Source organism: Delphinus delphis, chromosome 2 (assembly GCF_949987515.2).
Source record: "Delphinus delphis chromosome 2, mDelDel1.2, whole genome shotgun sequence".
NCBI lineage: Eukaryota > Metazoa > Chordata > Mammalia > Artiodactyla > Delphinidae > Delphinus > Delphinus delphis.
Genome location: NC_082684.1, coordinates 154,263,866 through 154,283,809, shown reverse-complemented (window position 1 = coordinate 154,283,809; position 19,944 = coordinate 154,263,866). Strand labels below are relative to the sequence as shown.

Genomic DNA, 19,944 nt, shown 5'->3' with positions numbered 1-19,944 from the left:
CCTGCTCTCCTCTCACCTCGAGTGACTGAAAGAATCCTGATTCTGTCCTCACGCTTCCCTGACAGTTTGGGTGTAGAATTCTAGGTCAGCTGTCACTTTTCTCAAGAATTTGGAGGTATTGCTCCATTTTTCCTTTTCTCCTTGGGCATCTTATATTCTCCTTTTCTCCACTGTTGTGAAATTTCACGATGATAGGCCTTTGCAGGTGTCTGTTTCCATCCAGAACGCAAGGTACCCCGGGTGTCTGCAACTCATACCTTTAATTTTGGGGATGCTTCTTCTAAAATGACACCTTCCACCTCTCTTTTCTCTGTTGTCTTCTTCATCTGTGACCAAGTGGTAGTCCTGGGCTGGCTATGTAACTTTTTCTTCTTTTCATTTCAGGTTTTCATTGTCTCCTCTGTTTCTGCTCTACTGTCAGAGGTTTTCTCCACTCATTTGTGCTGTTGGGTTTTTACGAGCATTTGTCTGGCGCTTTTTCTCTGAATGCTGCTGTTTATGGCCTCCTCTTCTTGCAGCCTGGAAGCATGACTTTATCTTGTTGGAAGTATTGATTTTTTAAAGTTTTCTTTTCCCAGAGTAGTTTGTTTCCTCCATGTTGCTTTTAGTTTCTGACTTTCTTGCTAGAGGCTTTCCTTGGAGATCTGAGAATCCTTGACTGTGCGCTCTTGAGTACGAGGGAGACTCGAAGCTGAGGGCAGGACTGGTCCATGTAGGGGGACCTCCTTTGTGTGGAGCCTACTTCTTCGTATGATGGTTTTTCCTCTTTAGGTGATTTCCAAGGAGGAGAATTTCAACTTCCCACCTGGGGTTCAAGGTCGAGCTGCCTGCATTCTAGGAGCTGAGTGGCAAGAAGAGAGCCTGGGGTTTCCGTGCTGAGTTTGTATTTTCCTGTATCCACAGACCAGGGACCACCTGCTTCGTCCTCTTCTGAGGAAACTGGAGGACCACTGGTCTGTAGAGTCAGAGAGGGGAGGATACCTGGGGTCCAACTGCTTCCTAGACAGCTCCCCATGCATCTTATTCTGTCACCTCCCACTCGCCCCCAGTTTCATACATACCTGCTGTTACCGGTTTCTGAGTCTCCTGAAGGTCCTGCCCTGTTCATTAGGCTGGGTCTCAGCTTTTCTGTAGGAGGCTTGGGACTTGGCTCTGTTGACTATGTTAAATTAGTTGCTTCTTGTTCACCTGCACTTTAGCTTCTATTTAGTTTCTGTTCAAGGGGCTTCACGTCTTTAAAATTCTTTACTGTAATTTTGGTTAGAGTTTAGGAAGAGGTGAAATTCATGTGTGTTTTTAGTCAGCCGTCTTCATGTGGGACTCCCCTTTTTAAAGTCTTGTAGCTTGGACTGTAGGGTAAACTCCCACATCTTTCATTCAATGAAACATAACTCCTTGGCTATAGTCATACTCAGTAAATATTTCTCAAATATACGATGAATTATTGAATGGACAAATGCATTTAACTCACCGATTTGAAATACTTTGAGTTAATGTAGTTACAGATTAATTGGATATGCACTTATTATTTAGAACTATGAATACTAAGACTCAAAATATAAACATTAATAATCCTCATATATTTTAAACTAATAATTAAGTAACTCAGTAAATGTTTATTGAGCAGTTACTCTCTACATAATTCTCTTGACCCGATTCCAGGGTTTCGTAATTGTTTATATTTTCCTCTAAAGTACAGTTGCCTCCTTCCCTCACTTTAATGTTTTTCTGTTAGAAATCAGACTACTATTTTTATGGAGAACATGAGAATTCTCCCTGTCCTCAATATTTTGTTTATAATTAATGGTTGCTTTTTTAAAAATATTTTATTTTATATTGGAGTTTAGTTGGTTAACAATATTGTGTTAGTTTCAGGTGTACAGCAGAGTGATTCAGTTATACACACACATGTATTCTTTCTCAAATTCTTTTCCCATTTAGATTATGACAGAATATTGAGCAGAGTTCCCTGTGCTGTACAGTAGTTGCTTTTAAGAGTAGATACTGAATATTTTCTATTTTTCACAGGGCCTACAGGATGTATGGAGTGGGCAATTAATAAATAAAAATTAGCTGAATTGAAAATTCTGTGTTCTTAGAGCTTGTGAGACGCTTTTACAAATGTTTTCTTTTATTTCAATTTGACAGAAAAGAAAGGGGCAATTTTCTGAACCAGACTTTGTATGGAGGGAATATTTATACACTTAATTTTGAAATCCTGAGAACAACCACTATTAGTTTCCTAAGGCCGTTGTAATAACATACCACAAACTTAAGCACCCAATACCCATTCTTGAGTAGGTTAGTGAAAAACTAAGTACAGATCTCAACTTAGAAAGTTAAAGGCTCAGGAGAGGTCGTCAGTACAGCTTGAATGAAGTAAGTCCCCGCGAGCGGTTCCGAATAACAGGGATGACTTTGTACAGAGAGGAAGCAAAGGGCTTGATGCGTCCTGTTTGGCGGGTTCAGTACCAAACTGGTACTTTCATGATCAGCTAAAAATACCCCAGGTCAGTTCTTGGCTAAGTGGATGAAATAGTTGAGAGCACCGAGAAGAAGATTAGGGATGAATTGAAATTAAGAAAACAACTCAGCATAAAACCCCCCACGTTCTATGACACCCCATTGCAGGTGAGCTTACAGGGCCAATGTTTGCTTCTTGCTGGACGTCATCACAGAGTAGAGGGAATATTGCCTCCTGTATGTTGCCTGTGGGTTTTTTCTTTTCAAAGCATCTGGCCCTATGATCTCTCAGGGTCTTGACAATAACGTAGTGTCAGGTGCTACAGTGTATGGTATATGTATTGTTTCCTCTTTAAACACATAGATCAGTGGACACACAAGGATCTTAAAGAACACCCTGGGGGGAACATGTTAGTTTAGGGACAGACTTGGCCATAAATGACAGGTTTCTGCCTTATGCTCTGTCTGTTTTTGCACTGCTGTGCATGCCTTCCTAATATCACACGCGATTCCTCTGATATGATTGTAGCTGTGAACGGATGGGATGCGGTTGGACGGTGATGACGTGATGCTTCCGGGTTATTTCCGTTTCATTGGAGGCTGAGGAGAGATGTGATTTTCAGTGAGACACGTACACCCACGATACTAGCTATGTTCCCTTCCATTGTTGCCTCCCTGACCAATTCCCCATCAATATCTGTGGCCAAGGTGGAGACTATAGGGAGTCGAGGTTATGATAACTAAGGCTTTTACTTCATCAGGACTCACAGCAGGTAAAAAGTGTACCTGGTCCAGTACTTGGATAAAATACCCAGGCTCCTTTGACTTGGGTGGCGGTTGAATGGATCCAGAATTGTGTATCTATAACTGATATGCATTAAAAGTGCCCTTGACATCTGTAAATAAAGGGCTTCCACTAATGGCAAAGCAGTAAGTTAAATTCAGCTTGCTTTGGTCTCGAGTGATTCCTGTCTCACTTGCTTCATTGCTTCTTGCTTTCCCCATAAGTCATGTTTAATAAACAGAAGGAAGGGGCCGCTGAGAGAAGGCTAATTGAGAAAAAAAGATGCTACATGTGACCATTATTATATTTTTACACAAACACATAAGGAAAGGCCTTCCATGCACATATTTCTTCTCTGTTGAGAGTGTTCAGGCTGTGCTCATAATACACGGAACAGTCCACATCTGTTATTTCTTTAGCTCTTTTCAGCTTTGAATTATGCATCTGTTGGTGCATTTGTAGATTCAGCCTTTAGGAGAAAACTCCTTGTCTATTTTCGCATCTGAGACCTAGGTTACAGGCCAGAGAGAGAAGGTTAAGAGTGAAAAGCTTTCCTTTCTCATTCCATCTGGTCCAGCCAAATGAATTAGTCATCTGGTCCAGCCAAAGGGGTAAGAAAGGGTGTGAGCCGCTGTTACCATAGATTGTCAGGTTGCGGTTTCTATGGTGACCGACTTTTGCTCTCTTTTGGTAGCTAAATACAGCAGCAATACAAAACTCGTAGCTGAGTTTGGCCTTCAGGCACTAGGATCCTTGGATTCTCCCAGAATTTGCTCGAGGCCACCTATGTAGGGCCAGAACTTAATTTCTTGAGCATGACATTCCCTGTCCCACCTGGCAGGGTGTCTGCTACCAAATAATTTAGCAGTAAGTGTTTGTGTGACTCTTGGTTGCTATTTCCTTCTCACCAACTGAAACCCCAGTGGTTCTTTGAAAGAGAGTCTGTCTTAGACAGTAGGTCATGTTGTGACTGGACGGGTGGCTCGACCCCTGTATCCTGCTGGTGTTGCTGGCCTGACTTCTGAGTTTCCGCCCAGCAGCTGGTCCCAGGCTGGCTTACCTCCAGCTCTGGCCCCGAACACCCAGACCTGGGAGCTTGCCCTCTGCCATTCCCTCGTTTGTCCTTCTCATCTCTTTAAAGACTTGGAGAGGTTTGTTAAAGTCTCTCGGGGATGGTGAATCGCAGAGATGTTCAGTTTGTGTCATGCCCATCCTTTGCCACTTTCAGAAACCAGAGGAGGGGCTTGTTTGTGTTATTTTTCATGTGCTCTGGGTTCTTGAACTGCAGCCCACGCATTACGTTAACTCAGAAAGCGCCGCGGGGACATCATGTTTTTATGCATGTTGGAAAAAATCTGGTGAGACCTGCTAAAGAGGGCAACTTTGGTCCAACAGTAAAGGTAACGATGAAAATCGCAAAGGCCAGATGTATAAAGAGTTCACTCAACAATGGCTTGATTTCAGGGCCCCCTACACTGCTGCCTGCATCTGCTAGATAGCGACTTGCTTTTAATTCTAAACACTAAGAATTTAAAAATACAGTCCACTCTTAGTTATCTGAGCTGAGAGTTATCTTTCCCAAATGGCTTCTGTTGGCCCCTGATTATCCCGGCTCTCTCCAGTTCCTGGGTTTCAGGGAAAGCAAGATAATATTTGCATGAACTTCATGTCATGGGTGTTGGGATACGAGGAGGGGACATCGATCTCTAATTTATGAAGCAGATGCATTTCAAAGTGATTGTCATAGCATATTTTAATTTCTTCTAGATTTTCCATGCTACTCGCCATTAGTTAGAATAATTAAGAATTGATCATAATTCTTTTTTCTGTGGATGATTTGATAATAAATGATAGTATAGTTGTATGGAGGCAGGGTTTTTTTTCCCCTCAAAACACGGACAGATTATTTTTTTTTGTAGGTTAGGTCGTACTTTTTTTTTTAAGATTTTTTTTTTTTTTTGATGTGGACCATTTTTTTTTTGTCTTTATTTTTTGTTACAATATCACTTCTGTTTTATGTTTTGGTATTTTGGCCACGAGGCATGTGGGATCTTAGCTCCCCGACCAGGGATTGCATATGCACCCCCTGCATTGGAAGACGAAGTCCTAACCACTGGACTGCCAGGGAGGTCCCCTAGGTCGTACTTTTAATCTCCGTCTTTTCTTTCATGGATAGGCAGTTGTAAATTGCAGGATCTCAAGTAGGCAGATGGATGTAAAGAGAAGTTTAAGTTCATTCTGTCTACAGAGGTTTAAAATCTAACGGAAAATGAGGACCACATATGATGGGGCCCCAGCTACTGAACCTTCCGCATATTCCCTCCTGCCTGAGAAAGGCCCCCTGGTGCAGAGGTTTGTGTGAGCTGCAGGTGTAAAGGAAAGTGTGGGCATCCTTCCGTCCTGCGAGTTCTCTCTTTCCTTCCGTGGGCAGCCAGTGTACAATGAATTTCCGCGTCAATGGCACAAAGTCAAGGATAAGGTGAAACTCTGCCCCCTGTTTCTTCTCCAGCTCCATTTATAACCAGAAGAACCCACATAAACAAATCAGATAACCTTTTTTTTTTAAACTGAAATTTTTATTGAGATAATTGTACATTCACATGCAGTTGTAAGACATAATACAGAGAGACCCCATATACCTACTCTTCACCCAGTTTTCCCCAATGGTGACATCTTGGGAAAAAAACACAGTTTTGCAGCCAGGATATTGACATGGATACAATCCATGATCTTACTCAGATGGCCCCAGTTTTACATGTGTTCATTTGTGTGTGTGTACTTTTTACAAATTTTTTATTTTATTTTATTAAAAAATTGTTTTGAAGTATGGTTGATTTACAGTGTTTCAGGTGTACAGCAAAGTGATCCAGTTATACATATATATTCTTTTTCAGAGTCTTTTCCGTTATAAGTTATTACAAGATATTGAATATGGTTCCCTGTGCTGTACAGTAGGTCCTTGTTGTTTACCTGTTTTATATACAGTAGCGTGTATATGTCAATCCCAAACTCCTAATTTATCCCTCCCCCCTTTCCCCTTTGGTAACCGTAAGTTTGTTATCTATGTCTGTGAGTCTGTTTCAACAAATCACATAAACTTTTACATGAATAGATAACGTTCTGTGTTTAACATTAAATAAAAGGAATGGATGAGTTTAGAATAGTAGAAACCTGACTTAAAGCCCCCCCAGTATTTAAGAACATGTCATGCTTGGAGTCGGTGGAGGGATTTCCAGATTCCAACAGAATTACTTTTTGCCTAATTATCTTGGTTGTGCTCAGAGTAAGCACAAGCATACATGGCACACGTAACGCGCCTTTGCAAAGGAATTTGGAACATTTGATCACTTCCCTTGTGGTTTTGTACAAGTTAGTCCACTTGCTGGACCTTGGTTGTTTCTGAGCTTCCAGGGCTCCTGGGAGACTTCAGGTCCGTCAGCCAGGGGGGTGGTGAGCAGGGCGTGGCCGACGCGTCACAATTCCTCGTTCTCCTGTAGTAAGTTACACACCTTTGGGATATCTTTGGGATATACAGTATATTAACGTGCTCAGACCCTTCAGGATAGCGTACAGAATAAAAACACATATAAAGCCGTGAAGACTTCACCTGGACGCCCACATCATCCTCCAGTGGAAAGTCATTGCAGCGATGTCGACCGTCGCTTCAGTTGTTGAGCCCAGACAGGACGGAAGAAATGGTACCAGCCACTCCCCACACTTAATCTCATTATTCTGACGATAACTCGACATGCAGGTATTATTAGTCTTCCTGTAACTTGAGGAAAATCAGAGAAGCTAATCTGTCCTACCTCACACAGAGCCTATGGTGGAAGCAGGACCTAAATGCAAATCTTAACCGACTTTAGGCTTAACTGTATCTAAATCAGTGGTTCTCAACGGGGGAGGATCTGGTAGTTCTCTCAGTGTCTGGGGGCATTTTGATGATGACACAGAGCTGGGAGAGATGCTACTGGCATCTGTGGGTAGAAGCTGGAGATGGACGGAACATCCTATGTGCACAGGACAGCCCCTACTAACAAGGCATCAGTTGCCCCAGGATGCCAGCAGTGCCCAGGTGGAGAAACCCTGGCTAGAGACTGGGTGCTTTTCTTACCAGGAGGTAGGTTGACCCATGGAAGGCAAGGGCAGCCAGGATTTGAGGACGATGCCTGAGATTTTCACTGTTCTTAGATCTGTGCCAGGCTGGCTGGCAGTTGGCACTTTCCCATTGAGAATCTTCTCCACCTGTGGCAGAAAGAACACAGATGGACGTAAGCCCCTGTGTTTCAGTAGCTCCTGCTGTGTCCAGAAAGGGCAGGACACAGAGTCAGCCTTGCCCATCACTGACTCTTCATTCTCCCTCTGAAAGCTGGATTCCACATGCGGGGAGACAGTTCAGGGCCATTGGCCTTGTTTCCATGACAACAGTTGAGTTGCATTGAGGGCTCTCAGTAGAAAGGAACACCCAGCAATAATTTTGTCAACGGCATCTGGCAGTGGGATGTGAGGCTGGGGAAAAGCTAACCCCCAGAGCCCCGACTGTGGGTTTCTTTAGCCCACAGCCCTCAGGCTGGACACGTGTGGAGATACCCTAGCTCATTAGGAGAGAAGTAACTAAGCTTAAGAACAGACAGTAATCACTGTTTACCTGTACCCACAGCATAGGCTCTGTTTTTTTCTCATAGTGGTACTGTAAGTAAGGTTGAATTTCTTGCCACTTAACAATGCTTTTATGGTGCATAAGTATTAATGAAAGGCATCCTCATTGGCCCTGTTTTTTTTTTTGTTTTTTTTGTTTTTGCGGTACGCGGGCCTCTCACTGTTGTGGCCTCTCCCGTTGCGGAGCACAGGCTCCGGACACGCAGGCTCAGCGGCCATGGCTCACGGGCCCAGCCGCTCCGCGGCATGTGGGATCTTCCCGGACCGGGGCACGAACCCGTGTCCCCTGCCTCGGCAGGCGGACTCAACCACTGCGCCACCAGGGAAGCCCTGCCCCTGTTGTTTTAAAACAACCAGTGTACCAGTTTTTGGACTTACTGTGGAAATAGTCCTGCTATAATCGCCTGTTATGAATTCTTGTGGTTCAGGTTGAAGTATATAGTACTACATTTTCTCATGACTATTTTTTACCTTGATTGAATGCAAGACTAGTTGATAAAATTGCTGTTTACAGCTGTAAGTAAAAAAATGGAAACGCTTATTAGTGTTCAGCTTATAGATGTTTTATTACCTTTTTGTTATAAATATTTCATTGGCTGAGTTTAATTCAGTGCAATGGAATTGAAATATAATAATGCTATTGATTTAATAAATGCTGGCATCCTAATGTACATTTTTAGATGCAACTAATATAATGAGGGTAATTATCTAATGAACATGTGAGCACTAGGTCTTTCGTAAAACAAAAAGAGGAACAGTGTGATGAACTGCATTGGAGTTTTTTTTTTAGCATAACATAGCATGCTGATATGAATAAAGGAATTAAAGCCTAGGTCATTATATATTGATTTGAATGTAGTACTAAGTAAAACCTTCCTCTGACTTTTCTGAAGCCTGTTCTTGGAAATTATGCAAATTAATTGAAGCCTTTGAAAAGATGCCTATGCAATGTTTGAGGTCCCTACGGACCAAAAACTGGCATGTTGGAACTGAAAAAATTATATGGTGCAGTGTTTTTGTGTATGATGCGCTCGAAGATTTTAGTACTTAAAAAAAATGTGGAGGGGTGTTGAATTGCATTATCAGTTTTTTTGTCCATTTTTTTTCATATCAACATAAGCAAAAAGAAAGAACCGGAGGATTAAAGATTGAGGATCAGATGGCCACCATTAAGGAAATTCCTGGAGCATCTGATTGTGGAACTCAGGCTGTAAGAATTAGGTTTCTGCACAGGAAATGAGGCACTGCTTTTCTTACATGAAAATCCTCACCAAGTGCATTTTAATTGTGTTGTGTTAATTAGTTTGAACTCCCTCTCCCCTGTGCCACATTCTTCATATTTTTATATCGTGTGGGGTGTATTTATCCCATGAAGCAGGGCTGGCAAGAAGCATCAGCTGTCTTGGGAGTCTGTGATCAGCACATACTAAATCATAAGACCGTAATTGGCAATGCTTCCAGCCTCTAAAGTAGACGGAGAGCAGTGGGTTAAGATCCAGGAGGCATTTGAGAGATGAGTTGAACCTAAGATGATCGAATGTTCTTTCTTTTTCCTTGTCTTTTGTCTCTCAATTAGTAATACCTTCTCCTCCTTCCATAGATTAATACTCTGTCACTTATCTGTTTCATAGAGAACCTCAGTATTTACCCTGGAGCTTCGTCATTCTGCCAATGACCAATATTAAGGCAGCTCTGTACAGTAGTGTTTCTTAAATAGCGCTGCTTGATTCTTCCAGAGTCAGGTTGTGCTTTCTTCCCAGGGCTGGTAGTCCCTTCCGAGGCGCTTAGGGGACCAGTGAGTACCTGGGGATGCTCTGAGGTTGTCTGATGTCCTCTGTCTCACATGTGAAATAAAGTGGGACACCAGCCAAACTGTAAAGGCAGAACAACCAGGTATGTTGTGTTTTGTCCAGACTTCTTTTGCCAGCGTTGTACATGTATTTATCACATCTCTGTCATTTTCTAACTAAATTTCAAGCTTCTCGATGTCGGGAACCACATCCTCCTCTTTTTTTTCTTCATTCAGTACACAGGTTAGTGCTTAACATAGAGTATTGAAAAATACCACTGGCAGATTGAGACTCATGGGGACTTTGCAGCTGGGGACGTTTACTAGATGAACCACATTTATCAGGTAAACCTGTCTGGGTTAACATTGATAATGTTATGAGAGATAGGTATCGATGATGGATACCTTGTAGAGTATCACAGGCATTTACTGGACACATTTTTTAAATCTTCGTGGCTTAAAGAACACGAAAGCAGTTAGTAAAAATATAATGGTTCATTGTTGATAAAGACTGATTGACTTTATATATAAACATTGGGAGGTAATTTTAGTGTCAAAATTTTCTCTCTGACGGTTTTTTCATAAACCATTGAAAAGTGCTGTGAATTGACAGCGGACATTGGAGGTTTTCAGTAAGTGGTCGGTATTAATAGCTATCACTTTTTAACTTGGCAATATCTGTCTTTGAGAGCATCTTAGGAGCTTATAGGTTATAAGGGTTTTGTTTGTTTGTTTGTTTACCATTAGCAATAAAAAACGCAAAGATCCATTTTGGTCTTTGCTTCCTGGTCTGGGCCATAACCTGATAACTGATCACACACAACTAGGTAATCTGATGGCTAGACCATGTACTTAGCATCAGACCACATGGATTTGAGTCCTGGCTCCTCTTTTTAGCTGTGTGTTCTTGCTTAGGTAACTTAACTTCTCTGTGCCTTAGTTTCCTCTCTGAGATGGATCCTACCCCGTAGTCTGTTGTGAGGGGAAAATAATAATACAAGGAAAGTGCTCACAAGTATTTACAGTGTGTTCATTGCTGTTACTCTTTCTACCGGCTTGAATATTATAAACCAAACCAAGCTACTCTCAGTGCCGTCAGTGTATCTTAGTAGGAGTGAGTGAAAGCTCCGTGGGGTCAGGAGAGAAGAAAGCTGATGAAATTCGTGTGGATTACGGAAGTTGATGTGTATATAATCTCTTTTACATTGTCATTCGACTGAAAATAAGGTTCCCTGAAGAGTAATTGTTAAGGTAGGCTAGTAAGACAGCCCTCCAGTAAAATGAATGGTATTTTTACTTCTGATCAATTTGAAACTACTTCAGGGCAAAAATAAAATGTGTAGCCATGAATGTAGATGGGAGTGACATTGCCAGCCTGTCTTAAGGAGTTTTTCTGTAAGCAGTTTAACGGGACTCCAGTTCGTTTGAATAAACAGTATCTCGTGAGTGTGACAGGCACATTTGTAAATGTCCTGAGGATTTACTGCTTACTCCTGATCTCAGGAATAACATCATTCTTGATCCAATAATTTAGAGGTGTGAAGGATTCTCTAGAGCTTTGCAAAGGCCAGAACGTATCTTTCAACCCACAGTGCATTTCCCATCATCTCTCAGTAGATAATCGGTTTTGTGAATCATTTCAGGAACCAGGAACTCTCTCTCTGTCTCTCTGTCTCTGTCTCTGTCTCCCTCTCCCCACTTAGAATTGAGAATGATTAGCTGGTGTTTGTAAATGAACGCATGTACTCTGACTGCATTAACAGCCTGAAGTAAATGGTCTAGTAGTGATACATTTGTTTTTCAATGAGAATATCTTACATACTATGTACCCTTTCTTATATACTAATATGGATGTACATTTATACACAAAAAGAGCTCAGATGGTCTGTGTGTTGGCTTATTTAGAAATTGACTGGTGTTGAATTTTTTATCATAAAAATCTGTTTGTTAGGAGTGCTGAATGACTCCTTTCGCCTCTGAAATCAGACTTAAAATCCTCAATCCAGTATCTTAAGACCCAGTCTCCCTAACTAAATTTACAGTTCCACCTTCTCAGAATCTTTTCTTCGTCATTCTAAGTCTCATGCTTTTTATATTCAAAATTAAGTTTCACTCCTTTAAATCCCTGGACTGCCGTCATCTTGGTGGTTATAATATTTTGAAGCTACAAGTAAAAATAGTGTTTGTTCTGAAATTTTTTCTAAACCTGGATCTTCCATGGCTGTTCTTCATGTCTTCTCCCTTTCGACAAATGCAGTTTTTGTGTGTATTCTGTGCATCACCTAGTGGCATGGTGTGTGGAACCCCAGGGGTTTCTAATGAATGCCAAACGAGTGAACGAACGAATGATAGAATATAGAATCAGAATGGATGTCAAGAAATCTAGTTTTTGATGTTTCTCCAGCTTAATTCAATAATTATGTCTGGGCATCTTTCTTGGATGAACTGCATAACGTAAATGAGAGGGTTTGGCATTGACTGGAAAATATTGCATGTACTACATGGCTAACAGTCATGTGTTTTAAAGATTTCCAGTGACCAGAAATCTAATGGGCAAGGCCTTTTAGAAAATACTGCCCTTCCTCTCGAGTTCAAAGTTTCTGGCATTACCATTCATGAATAACATAAATATCGGAGTAGCAGATTTATAATCATAATCAAACTCATAATCATTATGGTCTTTGCTCTTGGATTGAAAAATTTTTCATTTTGTTGACTTGCTTTCGAAACTGGTGGGACTTGTACACATTATTACCAGTTTTCTTTTTTTTTCCTTTTAAATGCTGATCAAAAAGTGACCTTAAGAAAATGGAAGTTAGGGCTGGGGATAAAGGGATGTATTTTATAGTTTTCAAGTTCCTTTCTGAAATTCGGAGAGGTTTAATAAGGTATAACAGGTAGATATGGATATTTGAGACCAAAATATAAAAAACCAATGTGTGTATGCAGCTACTTCTCAAAATGTCCGGCTTCTTTTTCAGTATATTAAACAAGAGAGTTTAAGAGTTTTCACATAGTTTCGAACAAAAACAGATGCATTTTCGCAAGTAAGAAATTTGTGTGCTTACAACTGAAACCTCGTAGAAATAATTTAAGGTGTAGGAAATCTGAGCCATGATTCGCAAGGGAAAACTTGTTTCTAAACCTTCGTTCACTAAGCATTATTTTTAAACTGTTTAATATTTTAATGTCATCAGGACAGAACATTGTCAACAATATTTTAATTGTTTAAAAATATTAACATTTTATTTTCACCCCACATGTGGCCATGGATGATTTTGAGGTGGGTGGTATTTCTTATGTATGAGCAGAGGGAGAGATTCTCAGAGGTTGACAAGGGAGCACAGGGACATCTATAAAGAAGTAAGAAAATGTGTGGTATCTGCACAAAGTGATCCCCTCTTAACCTAGAGGTACTGTTTGATGCAGGGTGCCCTGGAATCATTAATGATAAGCATTTGTAACAGAGTCCACAGCCTTGAAAAGAGAAAGTTATCTGAGGACCAGATTGCTGTCCTAAGCTTGTACTTTATTTCTAAGGAAAGGAAGGTCCCACTAGACAACTGTGAATCAAGTAAGGCAGCAGGTAAAGGACAATCATTAGTGTAGGGTTGGGTTCCTGGGGGCTTTAGGGTTTCCAGCCCAGCATTGGGAGCTGTGATTGAGCAACCTTCTGGCAGAGATATGAGATGGGTGTAGACTTAGCTAAAGACTTCAAGTCAGTGGTCAAGGTCACAGTGAGAGCCTGGGATATAGAAAGTGCCTGGGGGTTATGGGTCAACCCTACTTAGAAAGCTGGCTCTACTCAGAGTGCAGAGGGAGGGACAAAAGTGCGTGGGTCAAAGAGTGGGCACATAGTCTGAAATCAAGAGGGGATTCGGACGGTGGGTAGACCAGAAGCCCAGAATGCTGTCAGGACAGCCCTACAGCAGAAACGAAAGGAGAAGCAAACTGGAGAGCAGGTGAGAGATCAAAATTGCAAGCAGAGCCCTAATGTTAGAGGCAGCCAGGGAACAGGCACGAGTTTCCTGTTATTGGTGAACCGCATCTCAAGAACGTTTAGCTTTGTAGCTGTGAGTAATGGGAGAGACACTGCAGCAAGGAAGGACATTGCTAGCAGAGGGAAACGGAAGAACTTCCATGAAACTAGTACATCATCTTGCCCATTTATCATAGCTACACATGTCACTAGTGCCTGAGGACATTTATATAATACCAAATAGTACCATAACGACTGCTTGATAAACTTGTTGAGTACATTCAGGCAACGTTTTATAGTATGTCTTAATTTTAGAATAATTCCTCTTTTCAGAAGGTTAAAGGCTTTTGTGCCTGAAATGGAAAAAATATTTATCTGCAAAATCCACTTATGTGATTCAGTTCTTACTGATAGATACTGGGGTGCATTGATGTTTGCTGAGAGCATTAACTTTTAATCTTTTCTTTCAGTCATTTTGGGTTTCCTACTTTTGTATTAACACATGTGGTTTCTGGCTCTGCCTTGGTGTTTGGGGTGATGTGTGTTGATTTGCATTAAATCTCTATGCTGTTTCTTTTGATTCCTTTTCCAAGCCACCTTTAAAAGTAAATGCTTTATTTTCAGTAATAAAGGAAATCATCTCCTGTACCTAAGAATATTTTTTAATCAAGTGATGATTGTTAAGTTCAATGAGTTTTTGTCATGTAAGTCCTTGCCCACGGAGCACATCACCTTCCTCGTTCTGAGCAACCCCCTCCCTGCACGAGGCACCCTGTGCTCCAGCCAGACCCAGCATTTATTGCTCACCCACTGGGTACAGAGACTTGCAGGCAGCTGTGGCCACATGAGAAATGACAGGTCCTTGTGGTTCCATAGGCATTTACATTCTGTACCTGCTTTGGTAAAGCAAAGCGGTGGTGGTGAGTTTAATAAGTGGATCTGGTGTCATACACTGTCCTGTTCTGATCAGCTTTTGTGGGAAGAGTAGGCACAGCCCTGTGGGCTCTGCATGGTCCTCAGAGTTGGGTGTATTTAGAATGGCATCCTTGAATTAATGAAAAATCCACTTTAGGTTCCACATAGAGGCAATATCATATGATATTTGTCTTTGTCTGACTTACTTCACTTAGTATGATCATGTCTGAGTCCATCCATGTTGCTGCCAATGACATTATTTCATTTTTTTATGGCTGAGTAATATTCCATCATATATATTTATACACACACACACCATATTTACGAAAGAGAAATAGAGTCACAGACGTAGAAAACAAACTTAGGGTTACCAGAGTGGGGGCTGGATAAATTAAGAGTTTGGGATTAAAATATACACACAACTGTATGTAAAATAGATAACCAACAAGGACCTACTATGTAGCACAGGGAACTCTACTCAATATCTTGTAATAATCTATAATGGAAAAAAAAAGCTGAAAAAGAATATATGTATGCATGTATAACTGAATCACTTTGCTGTACACCTGAAACTTAACATCAACTATATTTCAATAAAAATTTTTTAAAAATCCACTTTACATTGGCAGATAAAAGAAAGTCATAGATCCCCAGATATTTTTGTAATTCTCACCCAATTGATGTATTTAGAAACAGGAGGATTTACTTGCAGCTATTATTTCCTCAGGGACAGGCTGCAGAGACATCTATTTATCCACTACTGTTTATACAGACTGTGAGTTATGAGGTGACCTTCATCTCTGCAAGATAAATCCTGGTGTCCAGAGTCCCGCCAGCCTCATCTGTTGCTGTGTAGCTGAAGTGGTTATTGAAATTTGTTTTCTTGAGAAGGCAGGAAGGCTCCACTCACACACATAAGGTTGCTGCGAATTGTCTATAAAACTGCCAGGCACCTATTAAACAGGGGGTGTAGCTCATCTTTATAGAGCAGGAGACGGGTTCTGATTGGGCGCAGGGCTGTTTTGGAGTCTTCTATACCCACATGTCCAAGGACCAGTATCAGTACCAGTAACTGATAACCTCAGTGCTCTTCAAAACAGAAGACAAGCTGTATCCCCAAAAAGATCCTCCCCGAAGCCTGCAAAGTAACTCCAGTAGCAAGAGGCCGTGTTTTCTGAGGAGGCCCCTGCCGTGTTTTAGATGACTCATGGCTTCTATTACTCTGCCGAGCTTTCCTGATGGCCCCTAGGAAGATCAAAGCTGTGCGGTGTGAATTTTTTTTGCTAAGTTTAAGCCTGGCCACCAAGGCTTGTTTCTCCCTTGGAAAAGCAATTTAGCCTGCAGAAAATAATTAAATCCGTGATATCTTGCCATAATTAGAAATCTGAAATGGGGGAGGGTTAATGATTTCAATCCGATTTCAGTTGCCCACTAAAACGACCAAGGAAAGCATCCAGACAGTTACTGAATTCGCTTACAATACCATTGCGTTTAATATTTTCGTTCTTTTCCCCGTAGGACCATGCAGATTTGAGAAGCCATTTTTTCACAGTTGGGATGAAGCTAGAAACAGTGAACGTGAGGGAGCCCTTTCACATCTGTCCTGCATCAGTGACCAAGGTGAGGTCCCTCCCTTGCTTTTCACCTCCATCTCCGTAGTGGATCCAGTAAGTCTTTCTACTCCAAGCCAACCAGAGGAAATAGGCTCGTGTGGGGATCTGTGGTGACGCGAGTAAACCCAAGGAGGAGGGCCTCCTCTCCAGTACAGTGCTGTCTCAAGCTCCCTTTTCATCACTGATATCCGAGTGAGTGTGATCAGATGCCTCCTCTTGCAATGGGTGGGGTGAACTTCACTTGTCCTCCGATAGTACAGGATGCAGACGCTCGTGTCCTGCAGAGACTTGGAGGAAGATTCAGATGCTCAACTGTGAGTTCACAGCAGTGAACTCAGCCACTGAATAGGTGGCATCTCCTCTTACTAACCACAGTGACATGGAAACTGCCATTTGTCCCTGTGCTCGTGAGAAGACACCGCTGATGAGTTTGTAATCTTTGTAATAGTAACTTGCTTCTCCTGCTGCACTGATCATATTTCATATGATCTATTTTGCAAATACTTGGAAATGGTGAAAAGCAAGTTCCCGTCTCCAGGGGATTAGCACCTCGCTTCCGTTCTCTCATCTGCTTTCATTGACTAAAGGAAAAGTCATACGTCTAATGTTCGTAGATTTAAAATGAAAGTACCGTTTCACGCAAAGACATTTTTATTATGGCCTTGATAGTCTTTTAAGATTATAATTTCCCTTCCGCATCAAAGAAATCTCAACGAAGTTACCTATCATAACATACAAAGTATGTGTTTCTACCTTAAAAATATATATATGTATATACATACATACACACACACATACCATTTATGTCCTGTTAATGGCGCGAGAAACCAACAAACTAAGATTCTTAGCCAACATGTGTTTTACTTAATGGCCTTCCGTGCATTTCCTGGGGTTCTAAAGTCAATTCCATTTTAATTTCTTTTTCTGAAGGAGACGGGATTGTTAATGTGGTGATTAATAGTATGAAGTTATTTGAGTCATGCTTTTTTATTTATGATTTTATTCAAGATTTGGTAAAAGTTGAGAAATACAGTGGTGATCATGTATTACAGAATATGGGAAATGGTTATAATGAAACGTCCTTTTGTTCTTTGCTAAAGATTTTTTTCTTTAGTGAACATAAATTATTTTGTAACTGTTAAAGCAATTTATTTAAAGGATAGCTGCGTAGAACAAATAATGACTTATGCTTTGAATGATCATCTCGGGTTGAAGTGCCTGCTCTCGCTGTTCATACACCATTCCTTTATAACCTTTTTATTTGAAATGGCTTTTAGGGTTCTTAGTGTGTGTTCTGGTAGTTGGCACATTTTTCTAAAACTAAGGAGTGATACCTTGTTGAACCCTGGCCGGAATTCCTCTTTGTTCCAAGCAGGTGATTCGGTAATGCCAGCTGCCCATTTATCTGGGTATGTGTCATCCCCTTCTCATTCTGATAGGCCGTGGTGTCATCTTCACCTGGTGTTTATAAAATAAACCAAACCGAGGTGCAGTCTGTCAGTGGTCGACTCTCACATTTTTCTACCTTTAAATAATTACAATACATAATGTTAGAATGTGACATCCTAATTATCATCAGTTTCAGCCCAGATATCTTCATCTCATTAAATAGACTTCCAGGGACAGTAGTTTGGTTTTCACAAAAAAGAATCTTCTCTCTAAATACATGTCATTGGAGGTTGGGGGTGAGGAGGTATTTTCTCTGGTTTTTAAGTCACTTTTCATTTTATTTTTTCTTACCCTTTGTACCTAAGATAAAATACTTAAGTCGGGCTTCCCTGGTGGCGCCGTGGTTGAGAGTCCGCCTGCCGATGCAGGGGACACAGGTTCGTGCCCCGGTCCGGGAGGATCCCACATGCCGCGGAGCGGCTGGGCCCGTGAGCCATGACCGCTGAGCCTGTGCGTCCGGAGCCTGTGCTCCGCAACGGGAGAGGCCACAAAAAAAAATACTTACGTCATTCTGTTTCACATTTATCCTTCTTCCTTCTCTTACTGGCCGTGTACTGCTGCCTCTTAGAACTTGGGTCGGCACCTCCCCAGGCACAGGACTCACCTACAGGTCATGAAGTAGTAGAATATTCTTAATGTAGAAGCGGTTTATAATTAAATTTATTTCTCTTACCATTGGAAAAGGTTTTAGAATATTACGTTTGAGACTCTAACACACTGTGCTGTGAAGTATAACAAATGGACAAGAAGGCAGAGAAGCACACAGCAGATTCAGTATTAAATGACCAACCTTTGGCCCTACAGGGGGACTGTGTTGGCGTGATGGGGAGAATATCACCTGTGTATGTGAGATGCATGGTTTAGACAAAGTTTCCTGGAATTTGACACGTGTTGGGTTCTGTTTCTAGGTCTGCTCGCTCTGAGCTGCACAGTCTTGGGCAAGTTGGCTAACTGCTCTGGGCTTTGATTCTGAGGCCTGTGGTTCTGGACCAGATGGACCAGTGTCTCTGAACCATTTGGGACCATGAACCCTGATGGATTTGAGGGAACTTAATTTAGCTTTTCCTCTGAAATGTGTGCACAGGAACGTGCATTTTAATAGGCTTGGAGGTCCCTTAGTGCCTGTTCTCACACAGTTCAGCTTTGCTAAGGGCTCCTGCCTCCAGAACTATATGATACATCTCTGTGTGAGCATGTGTGTGCGTGTATGCATGAGGGTCTAGATCACATTAATTTAACAAATACTTACTGAGCATTTGTAGACACTGTTCTGGATGCTGGAAACATAAAATCCCTGCTCTTACAGAGCTTATATTTTGATGGCGGGGGGAGACAGACAAGAAATAAAATTAATAAGGAAATAAAGTATGTTAAATGCTAAGGAGAAAGGGGCATCAGGGAAAGGACCTCTAGGGTGTTGGAGTGGAAGGAAGGAAGATGTGATTTTAATTCAGGCTACCAGGAACGGCCTCCCTGAGAAGGGGAAGCTTGATCCTTTGCTCCTTAAAGGCTGTTTCCAAAAGCAAATCTCAGGCAGCAGATTTCTAACGAGTTACTGGAGTTATAACATCAAGAAGAACAGAAGTCAGTTCACTCTTCCTGCGTAGCTTTGAACCAGGTTGCTTCCACAAAGTGTTTTGTAAACCAAGGAGCCAGGAATCAGAGCTTAGTAAGAGGGTTAAGTTTCCTAAGAAAGACTGGTTTATGTCTGTTGAGTTGGGAAAGTGATTTTTTGCCTCTGGCCTGTTTTACATTCTACATTCTTTAAATCCATCATGCTTTTCAGTGTGGCTGTCCACCTGATTTTTGCACTCCACTTTTTCCATCAGCATGTCTTGTTCTATTTCTTTTCCTCATTGACTTTTTTCCTTATACTCAAGTAGGTGTTTAACCAGTTCCTACGTGCAAAGCGTTTGCTATGCATTGTGGGAATATCTTGATGAGTAACAAACAGGAGGCTGTCCTCAAAGGACTTGAGGTCTATTGGGAGAGATAGATGTGGTATCAGACCACAGGAGGGAATGAGGATTTTCGGTTCAGAGGTTCACGTCTGATGCTGTGTGCCAGAACACAGAGTGAGGCGGGGGCGGGTGGGGGGGCGTTCCAGCTGTAGTGGCTTTGGGGACACATCTTGAAAAATACACGGACAGTAGAGTGGGTTTAGACTTGTGAGAATATTGAGTAAGGACATGCCCGGTGTGAGTGATTTCCTCTTGGGTTGGAGGGATGGGACGCAAGGTGAGGCTAGACATCTCTGAGCCGGATGGTGGAGATGGTCCCATCTTGGCTAGGG

The 19,944-nt window shown here is 41.6% G+C and overlaps 1 protein-coding gene across 5 annotated transcripts in view; it reads left to right on the top strand.

The window, feature by feature from the left end:
• SFMBT2 (Scm like with four mbt domains 2) overlaps nucleotides 1-19,944 on the top strand; it is a 202,682-nt gene that overhangs the window by 109,140 nt on the left and 73,598 nt on the right. For all 5 annotated transcript variants that reach the window (XM_060006013.1, XM_060006010.1, XM_060006012.1 and 2 more), the window contains one exon: nucleotides 16,108-16,209. In XM_060006013.1, coding sequence (XP_059861996.1) covers nucleotides 16,108-16,209 — 102 coding nt within the window. The remainder of the gene's footprint in view (nucleotides 1-16,107; nucleotides 16,210-19,944) is intronic.